The sequence below is a fragment of the Poeciliopsis prolifica genome, unplaced genomic scaffold, assembly GCF_027474105.1.
Source record: "Poeciliopsis prolifica strain line A6 unplaced genomic scaffold, Auburn_PproV2 SCAFFOLD049, whole genome shotgun sequence".
Classification (NCBI taxonomy): domain Eukaryota; kingdom Metazoa; phylum Chordata; class Actinopteri; order Cyprinodontiformes; family Poeciliidae; genus Poeciliopsis; species Poeciliopsis prolifica.
Genome location: NW_026562424.1, coordinates 3,393,373 through 3,408,606, shown reverse-complemented (window position 1 = coordinate 3,408,606; position 15,234 = coordinate 3,393,373). Strand labels below are relative to the sequence as shown.

General features: G+C 34.8%; 1 protein-coding gene across 1 annotated transcript in view; it reads left to right on the top strand.

Moving 5' to 3' along the window:
- Positions 1-8,516, top strand: part of LOC129377838 (double C2-like domain-containing protein alpha) — a 37,408-nt gene extending 28,892 nt beyond the window's left edge. Inside the window, exons 9-11 of the mRNA XM_055058030.1 lie at positions 4,504-4,585; positions 4,690-4,786; positions 6,195-8,516. Coding sequence (XP_054914005.1) covers positions 4,504-4,585; positions 4,690-4,786; positions 6,195-6,331 — 316 coding nt within the window. The 3' untranslated portion in view covers positions 6,332-8,516. The remainder of the gene's footprint in view (positions 1-4,503; positions 4,586-4,689; positions 4,787-6,194) is intronic.
- The last annotated feature ends 6,718 nt before the right edge of the window (positions 8,517-15,234 follow it).

The following is a 15,234-nucleotide window of genomic DNA, read 5'->3' as shown; positions in this document are numbered from 1 at the left end:
CGGCTGCTACTGGTGGATGAAAACAAATCTGAACATTAATTCTTTCTGGTTTTAATAAAACCACCTGGATCTAGATGTTTCCATGGTAGCTGTTTATATAAATGAATCTAAATCAGGTTGGTGGCCTTTAGCAGCCTCTGTATTTACAGTTACACCTCAAACTAACTACAGCAACGTATTTTTATTGGGAAAAAATGCAAAATGTCAGTTGTTTGCAATCAATAAATCAAACAAGACCTATTTAAATAAAACTAATAGAACAAGTGTTTTTTCCAAATTTAAAGGTAACCAGTTATTCAAAGTTTACATTTAGCATGTTTCTGAACTTCCATTTGAGTCTCAGTTGCTTCTAAAAACACTCAGCAATTTTTTGGGCAATAAGTCAATGCCTATTTTATGTCTGGAAAATGAGTCGCTTCAAAAACTTCCTGATTGTTAAGCTACATTCCACAGGCACTGCACCGTTACCTGGCAACCCCAGTGGCGTTCCGCCCATTACTTAGCAACCCAAGAACGTTTAGTCAGCTAGTTTTTACGGCTGTATGTGCTTCACAATGGCTGCTGGAAAAGAAAAGCGTTTTGTTGTTTAACCATCCAGAGACCACTTTCTGATTTCTTTTCGATTGTGCAGGAGGCTCTACTAATGCTTTTTAAGGATGTAGTTGCATAATTGCACATCTGTGTCCAGGCATTTTCACCTGCAAGTTTAAAATGACAAGACACACAAAAACAAAATCTCATTATGTAAGAATGATCTTGTGTAAAGAATGTTACTGACATGTTTTGTTTAGTTCATAGATCTTTTGTTGGAAGTATGAAAACGTGCAAAATGTCAAATTTGAAATAAGATCCCCTTGAATCTGGAAAACTAAAATCACATTGCATGGGTACAATGTTTTTAATTGAAAATCTGTCATTGGAACTGTGGCTTTTCATCAATATTAAAGAAATATTGACTTAAAATAAGCTCCTATATATTTCTGAAAAGTTGCTTGTGAGTTAGTTTTGTCTTATTTCCAGTTTACTAGAAAGTACACCAAAAGATATTTGGGTTTTTTACAGTGTAGAGACTTTAATTCAGGTAAAATTATGCTATTAGCCAGAGTTATTCATTGAAAGTCGGATTTAAATGTCTTAATAATATTTAATCAAACTGTCTCACCTCTTCTTGTGTAATTTGTCTGTTCAGGTGAATGAATAGTTTTAGTTACACTACGCTGTATAATCGACGTTGTATGTCCAGTTTTTGTGGTGCTGAAACCAAATTATTTTGCCCGTCTGGAGTTTTAGGTGTTGCATACCAGATGTCCAGCATAGATTGATGCTGTTCACACCTATTTCAGAATGAACTCTCCAGCCTGCTCGGTTTTATTGCCTCTTATGTTTTGGTCTTATGAGACTTTTGGAAGACGCTAGATAACATTTTGTGGCCATTTTTAAGCTTTGAGGTAACTCCACTGAGGATAATGGTGACAAGTTATCATTTTGTACATGGAGGTTATTTTAAAATGTATGTTACTCATATATAAAGGTGTCATTGTTGACAACTTAAAAAATGTGCTGATCTCCAGCTCACAGTGTCATCTTTGGGATGTGTTTTACCACAGAAGGGGAATCAGATTATAGAGATATTGTCAGTGTCATGAGGTCGTCTGGAGTTTCATTACTCACTGGCAACAGGAAAGTGTTGCTGCATGTCTCTGTCAGTGTGTCAGTGGCTCCACCAGGCAGGGCAGGAAGGTCCTTCAGCTGAATTATGCAACCTGACAGAATGTGAACGAATGAGATGTAAAATCCCTGTGTTGTCACTGGCTGGTGATTGCTGCTGTGGCTTTGAGGTTGTTGTTGACATGAGTAAGAGAGTTTAAAACATAGCAATAACATGCTTCAAAGGTACATTTTCTGCTTAAATTTAATTTGTTTCTATCTAGAAAGTTTTAATTTTACAAAGAAAATAAAGAGTCACTGCAGAGAGTTAGGACTGAATCACATTACAACCAGCTTTTAACTGTTCATGGCAAAAATTATCAGTATTTTAAAGGAAGCTAATATTGCTAAGCTAATGTGGGGGACGTTTTGGTAGCTAATATAAAATTTAACGCTAATATACGTAGGTTACCTATATTTTCTGGCAGCATTTCTATTGCTAAAATACGAGTACAGTGCAGTAGGTGTTGTGCTGCGTTGGGTATTTTATTAATTCTGGATAATATAAGACAAGCCAATGTAGCACAAACAATAGTTTCATTTTAGTAAAAAAAGCTAATATACGGTAGGTTAATATAGTAGCAGCTAACATAAAAGCTAATATACCAAACATATTAGCCAAGCTAAAGCAAGTGAAATGTTGGCAATATAAGAAGTTAGCTAATGAAAGAATAGCTAATTTCTTACATCTGTCTCTTAAACTCAGTTATTGAAAAGTTAAATCTTCACTCCTCAGAAATTTTGTTGTTTGATAAAAGGTCCTAAATAAGAAGGAAAAAGGCAAGAACTACAAACAAGATGTTTGTATTTAGACTGTAAAAAGTTTGTTGTGTTTTTAGCTGGTTTACACTAACAAATAAAATTTAAATATAAAAATGTCTAATTTCTGATATCTTACAGTGCACAGGACTGCAGTTTGTCTTGCGTTGTTTTTATTTTCTATCTCATCAAGTTTTCTCACCATCTTCTCAGCATCACCCAAACCCACTCATCCTTCTCTCTGATACGGCATTTGTCCCATCATGCACCTGCATTTCCCTTTACATGCATGCTCACATCTTTGGCCGTTGGCGGGAGCTTCTTCCCAGATGCTTTGTTGTGTCTGAGAGCGTGTGGGAACATACGCATCCTGAGCTGTGGGTGGTGGGTGGAAAGCAAATGTGAATAGTGATTTTTTGCCATTCTCCTTCCAGCTGGCTCAAAAATATCCTGCGAATTTAATGACAGCCTGCAAACGCTGCTGCTGTTTGCAAGTCGGTTCTGTGTTGCTGAGCTATCTGAGAAAAGAGTTGGTTTTTCTTTACTATTAAACACGCTAAGTTACTTTGTGTGAGTTTTTTTGAGTGGGTTTGTTAAACAGAGTTGGGTAGTAACTAGGATAGTACTTTATTTGAAGAGATGCGCAATGTTAACACTTTTAATTGACTTTTAAAGTGAATTTTGCATTAAAATTGTCATTACTTACCAAATGATGCTTAGCACTGCAGTTAATTTGTTTCTATCTAGAAAGTTTTAATTTTACAAAGAAAATAAAGAGTCACTGCAGACAGTTAGGACTGAATCACATTATAACCAGCTTTTAACTCTTCATGGCAAAAATTAACAGTATTTTAAAGGAAGTCTTATGCACAACCCTTCAATTAATGTAACTAGTTATACTTACTTGAGAAACTTTTTTGGGAAAAAAATATTTTTAGGACTATTTTTACTACGCTGTACTTTTTCATTTTGAGTAATTTTTATTTATTAAGTGCCGCTACTCTTTCTTGCTTAGTTTCTGAATACTCTATCCACACTGCAAAAAACTCGCTTCTAGTGCAAATATCTTAATACACTTAGTAGTGAAAGAAGACTAACTTACAGGCAACTTTTCAACAAGATACAGGAGCTTTTTTTAAATAAATAATTCCTTAATACTGATGAAAAAGGTCTAGGTCAGCTGGTAGAATATGTCACTTATAACAAAACATTTATCTTGATGATAAAAGTAAAATAACAAATATGTAAGCTAATAAATTTATATTAGTTAATATACTGTAGGTGTTGGTTGAGCTCGGTAAAATACAAGAGCTAAAATTCTACAATAGCTAAACATAAACATAAAAAGGAGGTAATGTATGTCATGCAGTCTTTACATTTAAGTAAAAGAGCTAATGTAGCTAATATATTAGTTAAACCTTATACAAGAGAAGCTAATGTGGCTATTGTAAGTGTCTCTGTGTCAGTGGCTCCACCAGGCAGGGCAGGAAGGTCCTTCAGCTGAATTATGCAACCTGACAGAATCTGAGAGATAATACAGCATTTCAGTCACAGTGCTATAGCAAGATTAACTAATGTAACAGCTAAACTGATCATTATCATTTATGTGTTATTTATTTATTTGTTATCATTTAGCAATGATAACAGAAATAATTGTAACAAAGCTAATTATGTGCATTATAATTAGCCAATAAAGCTAAAACAAGAGAATCTGACACTGCTAGTATAAAACCCAAGTGAATGCAAAATGAAATGTAAAACAGCTAATAAAAGATTAAATAAGATGGTAAATTTACCATTTACTGCCATTTGTCTAGCATATCTAATATAGTGCAAGGCTACTATCTTAGATATAACAATAAAGCTAAGCTAACAGGAGAAAAGCTAATGCAAGATAAATGTTGTTGAATAATTGTGTAGCTGTTCTGATCTGTCTTCCTGGAAATGTCTCTAAATTTATCCTGAACGTATCTTTTCACTTTCCTGCTGAATCTTAAGGATCAGTCATGTTTTGTTGTCCTGTTTTGTCTGTTTCAGGTACCTGAAGCCAGACGTTCACAAGAAATCCAAACACAAAACAGCAGTCATAAAAAAGACCCTCAACCCAGAGTTTAATGAGGTAACCTCCGTGTTTGTGTGTGTAACTGTGACAGGCGTTTTTGATTTCAGTTTGCTCCTTTTAGAGAATATTGTGTGACCTTCTGACCTCTTTCTTCTCCCCAGGAGTTCTTCTATGAAATCTCCTTCACAGAGTTAGCTTCGAAGACACTAGAGGTCACAGTTTGGGACTACGACCTGGGGAAGTCCAATGACTTCATAGGTGAGTTTATTACAAAAACAGTGATGATGAATAATAAATTTGTTTGTGTCTTATTAGGCCTAATTATTTCTAATAGCCAAACACGCTGCTCTGGTTCTGGATCTCATTGCAATAGAAATATATTCATGTGATGTAATGCAAGCAATAGTGAATGCCCATGGGCATCTGCAGAGAGCCGCTGGGGAAAATTTCATGGTGTGCAATTTGTCAGCGAAGGCGACAAGGGCAACCTAACTTATTAATATTTAATTTGTAATTTCCACTTTCAACATTTAAGCTCTACATGTTGAACTCGCTCACTTTTGAGCTTGTAGACTTTAAATCTGGAGCCAGACATTTCATGCTTGTTACTTATTTACACAACCAAAATATATTAATGGTACTAATTTAAAAATAATAAATTAATTAACCTCTAAAAAGTAAGGCAATAACTCAAAATCAAAGCTAGAAATCAGACCCATGTTTTCTTCTAAATCATGTATTACATTTCAGCTTAGTAAAAATATACTTTTTTAGTTGTTTTTCTTCTGAAATATTTACTGTTGTTTCAGCACCATATGGTCACAATTATGCTCAAAATTCTGACAAACTCGATTGAAAAATACATTATTTATCCCAGAAAGAAACTAACTGATCTCCAGTAGCAGTCAGTCAAGCAACAAATTTGAGGAGGACTCTGACTGAAGACCTTTGCTGTTTGATGTCAATTTCTGGGCTGCAGAGACGACATTTCACAGTAACAAACTGAAAAAAAAACTCAAATATTACCAAGTATTTTCGTCTAATTTTTGGTGCGTATATCTTAGTTTAAATTAAACAGTAGCTTCTCTTCAAAACATAGCTTATTTTAAGTTAATAATTACTTGATATTGATTTTTTTAAAGTCTTGTTCCACTTGCATATTATTTCACTTAAAATAAGACATTTGTTGTTATAATTTACCAGTCGAACTAGAACTTTTTCATTAATATTATGGAATAATTGACTTTTAAAAAACGTCTGTATTTTGGTCAAAACTTACCTGTAAATTTCTTTTTAGAACGAAATCATTATTTTGACATTATTCTCATAATATGACTTTGTTCATTTTATTCTGGTAATTTCATTTTTTTATTGTTCTTATTATGGCCTTAATACCCCATTGTAACTTTCAGCTATGAAATTATGACATTTAAAATTAGAAACCTATAAAAGCCTAGATATATTTTTAAAATCTGAAATATGAACTTAATGAAAAGTATGTTTAATATTTGCTTTAAAGATTTTTTAAATCTCATGCACATATACTTGCACAATGCACAATTTATTGAATACAACACGTCTGAGTTTGACATTTTGAATGTTTTGATGACATCACATCCCTCGTCTTTGGGTTTGAAAAATCTTCTTCTGCATCTCTGCTGTTTAGGGGGCGTTTCCTTCGGCTGCCACTCGCAGGGCGACACTCTGCAGCACTGGATAGACTGTCTGAAGAACAAGGGCCAGAAGGTGGAGCGCTGGCACACCCTGACCAACGAGCTGCCCGGCTCCACGGTGCAGGAGTGAAACCAGGACGATTCGCCGCATGCTCTGAGCACTTCCTGCATGACTGCAGTGGATTTGTTTCCCGGTGACTTTCTACCAGGATTGAAAGCAGCAGTGATCTAATGTTTGAGCTACATGAATGTAATTTAAAGGTGACTTTTTATGCTTCCTTCATCAGGTGAGGATAGGGCTGTGGTCTACACAAAACATGTTCATCACATTTTTTGCACAAAATAATGAGATTTTTAAAGAGATTCTTTCAGAATTAGTTTTTTCAGGGCCGCCGGTCATTTTAAATCCATACCCCCGCTTAACATTTACACTCGCAAGTGAAAATGGTTGCAAACAATTTATATAATCGTACCACTACGACAAGCATTAGTAGAGCCTCCTGCACAACCAACAAGAATGCAGTAAGTGGTTTCTCAATGGTAAGTCAACAACAAAACACTTGCCTTTTGCCTTTTCCAGCTGCCAAAGCAGTAAAACCAGCGGGAGCTCTGCTTTGGTTGCTAGGTGACAGGCGGAGTACCGCTGGAGTTGCTAGGTTACGGCGCAGTGGCCGTAGACATTGCCTATAAAGACCTGGATGTCATTTTTTAAAACTATTTGTGTTATAAGAAGCAGTTGAGACCCAAATTGAAGAACAAAAATACAAAATATAAATGCCGAAATTAAAAACTAACTTACAAGAGCTTGTTTTAAGTTATTAATATATTAATACTGATGAAAAAGATCCCCTCACAGATTATTTCACTTTTAAAGGAGAAAATGTCTCATTATAAGTAAAGTAATTTACCAGTGGAACTAAAAACTTTTAAATTAAAAATAAGCTCCTATTTATTTGTAAATTAATTTTGTTACTAGAAACTAGTATTATTTCACTTAAGACATTTTTCATCTGTTGCAAGTGAAATAATCTGCCAGTGGAACTAGTACTTTCTTTTTAATATCAATATGAAGAAATTATTGACTCAAAACAAACTCCTATATTTTGCTAAAGGGTTAATTGTTAGTTTTGTCTTATTTCAAGTATACTAAGATATTTGCACTGGAAATTGTCAACCAAGTTTATATGTATAGGACATTTCAGCAACATGGCAATTCAAAGTGTTTTACATTGTGAAAACATAAAAACCCATTAAAAACACAACATATGGTCAACAGGTGTGAACAGACATCAAATATGTTGGTTCATTTTCCATTTATTATGGTTCAAAATCAACTAACAGGTGGGTCTTCAGTCTAGACCAAAAATACTTGGTAAGATTTTGTGTTTTTGCCGTGTTGAAGTATAAAATCGTGCAAAAAATGAATTTTGCATAATGGGTCCCCTTTAAAAACATTCACAGGCGTTCGTGTCTGTTTGGAGAATCTAAAGGCACCAATCTGATCTGATTTAACAAGAAATCCTGCATCTAGTGAGTGTGACATCAGGGAGGGAGTTTTAATTATTCTACAGTTTGACTTCCATTCAGCTTTGCTTGCTTTTATTAAATCCTGTCAGTTATTTCCATTAACTCCTGACATTAAATCTCGATGTTCCTGGCAATAACTTTCTTTTCTTCCCTGATGCTTCCAGAGATTTCCAAGTGGTCTTAATCCTGCCGGACATTCCCAATCTATTGATCTGCCTGTCACTGGGCCCTGGCTGATAGGATAATTGGCTCTTTTAATGTCAATGGTTTGTGTGAGTCGTTTGCATGTTTGATGTTGATGGGGTAAAAGAAGAGTTTTATTCTAACTCGAATTTCGATGTATGTAACAGTTGTTTGATGTGTCAGCTCTGATATTTCTGTGTCGATGCTTTGTTTTATATATACATGTATAAAAATAAAGCAGATGGCGGCGTTTTAATTAATAAATGACACAATCAGCCTGTTTGCCAATTAGTGATGAATTGTTTTAAAAACAACAGTGTTGTGTGGTACCTCTGTATTTTACCAAACTGCAGGTTTTATCTGTGGTGAATCAGGCTAATGCGAATAATAATAATAATGGTGTTTATATGTAAATACTTTTGGTGTATTAACTGTTTTGAATATTTGTTATTTTGTAAAGTGGGCATGATTGTTGTTTGTTTCTTTATAAAGCATTCATTTATATATAACTGGTTGCAAACTGGCCTCTGTGAACCTCTTCTGTTTATGCACAGCCCAGCGGCAACTCAATAAAGCTAAATACTGCCACCTAGTGTCCTGAACCTGCAACTGCAACATATTTTCTAACAGGTGAGCAGAACAATGCTTACTTTATAAAAACAGGAATTAAAAGAATAAAAAGAACTACCTAGAGGAGCAAGATGCATAAAAATCTCAATTTTTATTGGAAACTGGGAAGGATTTATAAAATAAATTGATCTTTAATTTGAAATAGAAAAATTTAGAAAATTAAATTATGTGAAAGGGAAAGTCACTAGATAAAGAAACTATTTAAAACAAACAAAAAAAACATATACCACAATAACTCCGTAGTAAAAAGTAATCTAACCTTTATTTTAAAAAAATGTATTACTGCGTTTTATAAAGTTTGGGGTGCAAATGTGTCATATCACCTATCCAGTACATTTAGCAGTGAGTACATGGGTTGATTGACAGCGCTAAGACAAGAAATATTTTTAATATTTGTTACATATTTGAACAAGCATATAAAAATATTTAATATATTTTTCCATCAATTTCTTTATTGAAATGTTGAATATATTACAGAAAGAAACAGGAAATACATTCCCTTACAATCGACTGAAGCCATTAGCACAGTTACAGAGGCAGAATTCAAAATAAATAAATTAAAAACATAATTAAAAGTGTATAAAAAAAGCAAATAAAAACAAAAAAATAACTATAAATTATTTATTGCTGCGACTGAGCCCCATTCAGCTTTGTACGCTTAGAAAATATTTTATATGTTTAATAAAAGTTAGAAAGTACATAGAGCTTTAAGGGATCTAGTAAAAAGTTGTAAATCCATATTCTAATGACATTTTTTCAATATTTTATTGACCATTTGCACCTACGTCGCTATATAATTCGAGGCGTCATGATGGGACTGGAGTATTGAACAGAGCGACCGAAACTGTTTTCCAAAGTTGCTTTTGTCAGTTTATTCATGGCTTCTACTTGTTTAAGTCGAAGCTAATTTGTCTCCACACCTGGTTGGAGCTCATAGTCGGCGGGATTTAACTAATTTGGATACGGCTAGCTTAGAAACCGACCCGTCCCTCCTCCCTGCTGACGTGTTGATTAATTACTAACTGTCTGAATTCACATCACATAATTTAGATCACGATGTTTACATTAAAAACGTACGAAAGACGAGATGCTAACATGCTAGCATGTTTGTCGATACATGCTAGGCTACATGACGGTGCGGCACTGTCTCCATGGTTACCAATATTTAGACGCACCTTCTCCATAATGCAGTGTTTAATATCGTTATAACCATATTTGAAGTACATGAACGTTAGTCTTACCTTGTAAAAAGCGTTCGCTGTAAATCCGCCATTGCTCCAACGGTCGTAGTGATGGCGGCTGCCGTCCATCGCCGACGTTTCTTTCCTCATCAAGTTATTCAGTAAAAATGGCAAGTTTGATTCCCATCTCCGTTTAAACGTCCTGTGACACATTCTTAAAGTGGAACGATCTCAAGAAAAGCGATATTAGATTACAGATGTCTGTCTTTAGCAGGCTTTTAAGAAAGGCTTTGGTTGTTTTAACGGTCCATCATGGCGGAGTGGGCGGAGTTCTGAGGAGCGTGACGTCACGTCCAAACGGTCAACAGAAGAAGAATACATTTGCTGTAATAATTTATTTTTTTCTCTCTCTTTTCCGAAGAGTTTTGGCCCATATTTCTTGAAAGTACGCTGACAGGAAGGAGGGGAAGACATGCGGCTAATGTCGCCGGGCCCGGGAATCGAACTCGTGACGAGGACTAAGGTCTGCATGCGTGGGTTATGCTAATCCACTACGTCATCACAGCACGCCCACTGCAATCATTTCTAAATCTGAAATCATGTAAAGTTTTACTTTGAGGCTCATCTTCCATGAACTCAGTTTGTTCTGTCTGACGGGCCAGGTCAAAGGTCAGCGCCAGAACATCATGGTGTTTATGTAGAAACACAGCCAGTCACAAGCAGAGTCGACTGACCAGATCAGGAGCCCCGTCAGGCAAGCGGAGATGCAGCCCCAGTTTGTGATTATTGTGCGTTTTCTTCTCCCCGCTGGGAGGGAAAGATGCTCAGTGCGAAATAAGAGAAGGCTGCTGATGTTTCATCACTGTCACCGTTTATTTCTAGACGACTACGCCGCAGACGATCTGTCCTTTCCAGATGCTCTCACTTGGAAACACAGTCAAAGTTCAAAATGTGTGATTAGTGATGTTAAAATGCATAATTAGATAAATACATTAACACTCTGCCGGAGGAAAACAGTGTGGTGCAAGTTGATTAAAATTTCAATACGAGTTAATTACAGGGTCTGTAAATAATTAATTCCAATGAATCACTATCTAATGTAACTACATTTATTTGAGTAACTTTGGAAAGAATAAACTTTTAGGAGTAGTTTTACAACACTGTACTTTTAACATTGGTAATATTTTTATAAAGTATCTCAACCTTTTCTTGAGTGAAATTTCTGAATGAGTAAGACTTTTTATTTGTGCACAATGTTTGTTTTTCTTTTTCTGGAAGTATCATAGAGTCTGTCTGCATTACAGAATTACATTAATTTGATAGAAACAGGGCTGGATGAGAACATTTGAAAATAAGTCATTTTTTATTTTACTTTTTTGAGAATTTCTAGGTCATTTCTCATTTTGCTTTAAATAAGCCATTAAATAGGTCAAAAAATGGTTAAATTTGGGTTTTGCATGTAAATAGTAACAATGAATCTGCTTCTCTACTGCAGTAATATGAAGTTACACCATGCTGCTCATGTTTTCATCAGGCTATGATCTCATCAGGCTTCATGACCTCAGACTCTTTCACTTACAGTAAACAGACACACAGAATAAATTAGGTCAGCTCTTCATCAGCATATTGATGTCATCCTCAGTAACTTTGCTGTCTGCGCTTTTACATGTGGAGCAAATGTGACGGTCAACTGAAAACCTGATAAACACACAGCTTGTGCTGCCCCCTGTTGGACGCCTACGGTTAGACACTTGTATCTGAATGACAAAACTAAATTTAGCTTTTAATTACTCTCTTGTAAGATTAGATGGAAGCAAAACTAATTTACAAAGTTGTTCCCTTTTGATGTTTTGCAATGATTTCTAATTAGATCTGCAGGCAAATTGCAAATTAAGCTTGAAAGAATGATAATAAATGTCATTTTGTTTTAATTAGCACAGTATGAAACGTTATATAACAAGTACGTTTAATTGAGATGGTTCAGTTTTGGGTTATTGTGTTAAATCTTTGCAATGGTTGGGGGATTTTTTTGGGAAACCCTCCACCATAATGCTGAAAAATATATCATTTTACACTTTGAGTTTGCTTTTTGTCTTATTTTTATAATAAATAGCAAACTGTCTCTTTAGCAAGCTAATAATAATTAAGTCAAAATGAGTTAATCAATTACCGGGCTTTTCCTAGGTAATTTCATGAAAAGTACTTTATAGGTTCCTGGAAAATTATTTGGTAATTTCCATAAAAGCTCCAAAGCTGATGAATTCATTTAGCCACCAGAGTTTCCTACACAACTCTGCTGCATTATGCACTAACTTAACAACAACGTTACTAAACAACTGGTCTAATCTGGCTGGATTACTATTTTTCCTAATCTAGAACAATTACACCTCCTCTGGATAAATTCACAATACAAATCCAGATTTGTTCCCCCTGCAAAGGCAAAGGAAGTAAGTAGCACATAAAGATTGTTTTCCACACCAGACTGACAACAGAGCATCCAAAAAATGCCAAACTGAATCAAGCATCTGTGTTTATTCATGACCCAGCTGGATAATCTCTGACCCACTTTCTGCATCTGGATGTAACTGTGTTGGGTGAACTGATCTCCCTCTGAGCCATTCCCTATTGTAAACAAAATATAAAATTAGCTGAGTACAACAAACAATGACTTTAAGTGTCTAAATGTTAAGAGTGGTTGATGGAAGAATTGATGTTGTCAGATGTTAGCGGAGCGGTTTTATTTCTGTCAGTCTTGTTCAGATTTTTTTGCAACTAGTCAGCAGTTTTTTTTCTTGATGTGTGACACAAATTCAACATATTGAGTCTGTGGGTTTATTTTTTAACCCATAAAAGTGCAAAACATCATATTTTATCTCCAGCGGCCATTGGGGCGAGAGAACAAGTCGCAACACAGAAAACTCTTTTTTGTTTATCTTTGGTTTAGTTTATATCTATAAAGCAGTTTCTGTTTTTTATGCTGTAAAAATTTAATTTTACTTACTTACAAAGAGAGAACCCAGGCATGACAGAGAGAAAATGCAAATTCCAAATAATTTTTACATAGTTTTGATTCAGAAATAATTTTTTGCTTTGTTAAGCCACTTCTCCACATAACTGTTTTATTTTATTAAATTATTTCTTTGTCGCCTTTTAGCTCAGGAATTGCAAACAAGGAAACTTCAAGTATTATCACCGTCGAATTGTTTAGCTTTATTTTCCCCCCTTTAATGCAAACTTGCTGTGTATATTTGTGGAGGCAGATCAAAATGCTAGCCACTGCTAGCATTTTAAATTGTACAATTCTCTGTCAGAATCCACAATAAATAGCTTAATATTTTATGCTCATTAGCAAATGTTACCCTACTTGTTTCTTCCAAGTTAGCTTCTTTAATTAGCAAAGAAGAAACACAGACGTCTTTGCAAAATAATAACTTCTGTTCCCAAACGCTAAAACTTTTTTGTCATTTTCAGTTTTCTATCTGTCCTATTTGGAGATATAGTCTGATATTTATAGTCCCGGTTATTGGCACCAGCCACTCTTTATAGGCAAATGTTAGCATGCTAATATAAAAGCGATTAACTGCCAGAGCTAGGAAATAAATTCAGAACCAGCATCTTCTTAAAATGAGAAAATGTCTTGCCACAAAACAGGTTTTACATCTCATTGAAACCAACATATATTCAAACAAGAAAGGTAATAAAAAATGACAACCGTCGTTTAGAAGAAACTACAATAAGATAAAGGTGTTTCAACAAGTTCTGTATGCTAACATGAGTTGTTTCGCATTAGCATGTCACTCAAAGTAGCAACATGTTTGTGTTAGCAAAGTTTTATCGTTTTAAGCTTTAATTATAAATATATAATTTCACCAAATAAAAGTGTATTTTTAATTAACTGTTTTGACTATAAATTAGAGAAATTGTGCAATATTTTTGGATTAGCATTGCAATCCAGTAATTTTCTTAAATAATTAGCATCCAGGAGGTTAGCCCTAAGTTTCCTCTGTAATGTTAAGTTGTTTAAATTCATGGTTGAGAATGTAATATGGAATAAATAGTCACATATTTTACAGAAAATGTCTGGATCACTGAATATAAATTCTAAAAACTTTCGGTAGAATTTAGTGCTAATTAGCAGTGGCTAGCATGCTATTCCTTCTGTTAGCTTCTTTTATTAGGATGGACAACAGGAAGCGTTTCCCCTGGGTAGGTTGACAGTCCAGCACAGAACAATCAAGGGCATAATTGGCCATTTACTCGCTTAAATGCACTTTGGAATGACCAATTAACCAAACTATTCTGTTTTCAGGCTGCAGGAGGAAGGTGAATAAACAAACTGCATGCAGAAAGATCCACAGCCGAGAATTGAACCAGGACCTTCTGCTCCACTGTGCAGCCTAGTGTTGATTTAGGAATAATTTACCGCAAAAAAACAAATATTGCCAAGTATTTTGGTATAGTTTCTAGTACAAATATCTTAACACATTTGAAATGAAACAAAAACTGACTTACAAGTTACTTTTCAGTAAATAATCTCTTAATGTTGATTAAAAACAGTTTCAGTTTTTAGTAGTTTTTACTTTTTTGTCATAGAAAATTGTTTTGAATTCCCAAGACAAAAGATATTTTTCAGACAAAATAAATAATAATCATAAATGATTTCTTAATATTGATGAAATGTACTCGTTCCACTGGCAGATTATTTCATTTATATCTAGACATTTTGATAATTTGTCAGAGGAACTCGCACTTTTTCATTTATATTAAGAAGTTATTGATTTAAGCAAGCTCCCATATCTTTCTGAAAAGTTACTTGTAAGTTGAACTTTTATATTTAAACCAACAATACTTGTAATTTCCAAACATGTACGCTCAGTAATAGAATTGTTAAAGTGATGAGAGAGGAATGTTTCAGGTTTCACTTGCAGTGGCTTCGTTAAGGGTTTTAAAACCCTCTGAGAAAATAATGAGAGCTGGTTTAGCTTTGATTTCTGCTGCAGTCATCCGAGAGTCGAGTTCTCATTACAGTCCATCATCAGCGAGTTTCCCTGGCTCTGAGCTGCTCCCTTCAGCGTTTCCTTCTTCCTGCTGTATCCAGCAGCAGCAGGCGCTTTGCATCACTGCAGCTTAACCACTGTCACAGCACAGAGACAGAGACACTAATACTTCTCCCACTTTCCTTAGTCTGGTGTGCATAATTGCAAAAGACAATCTGCTCTTCGCTTGCTAAGCTCTCTGGAAATGTCCCACATTTACCGTGACATTTATGTGTTTGTTGAATTTTCTTTTTGCATTGCAAAAGAATCTAATTTGAGCAGGTTGATTGTTTTTGATTGTTACGTTTTAATGGCTGTGAGGAATCACTGCGTTTTCATTACAAATGTAAAACTTTGTTTCTGTTCTGTAAAACAAATAATTTAGCACAATTACCCACCTGCTTGCAATTTTATGTGATTTTTATTTTTATTAGGATGGCCTCTAACACTCCATCGTAAAACAAAAAATATTATCA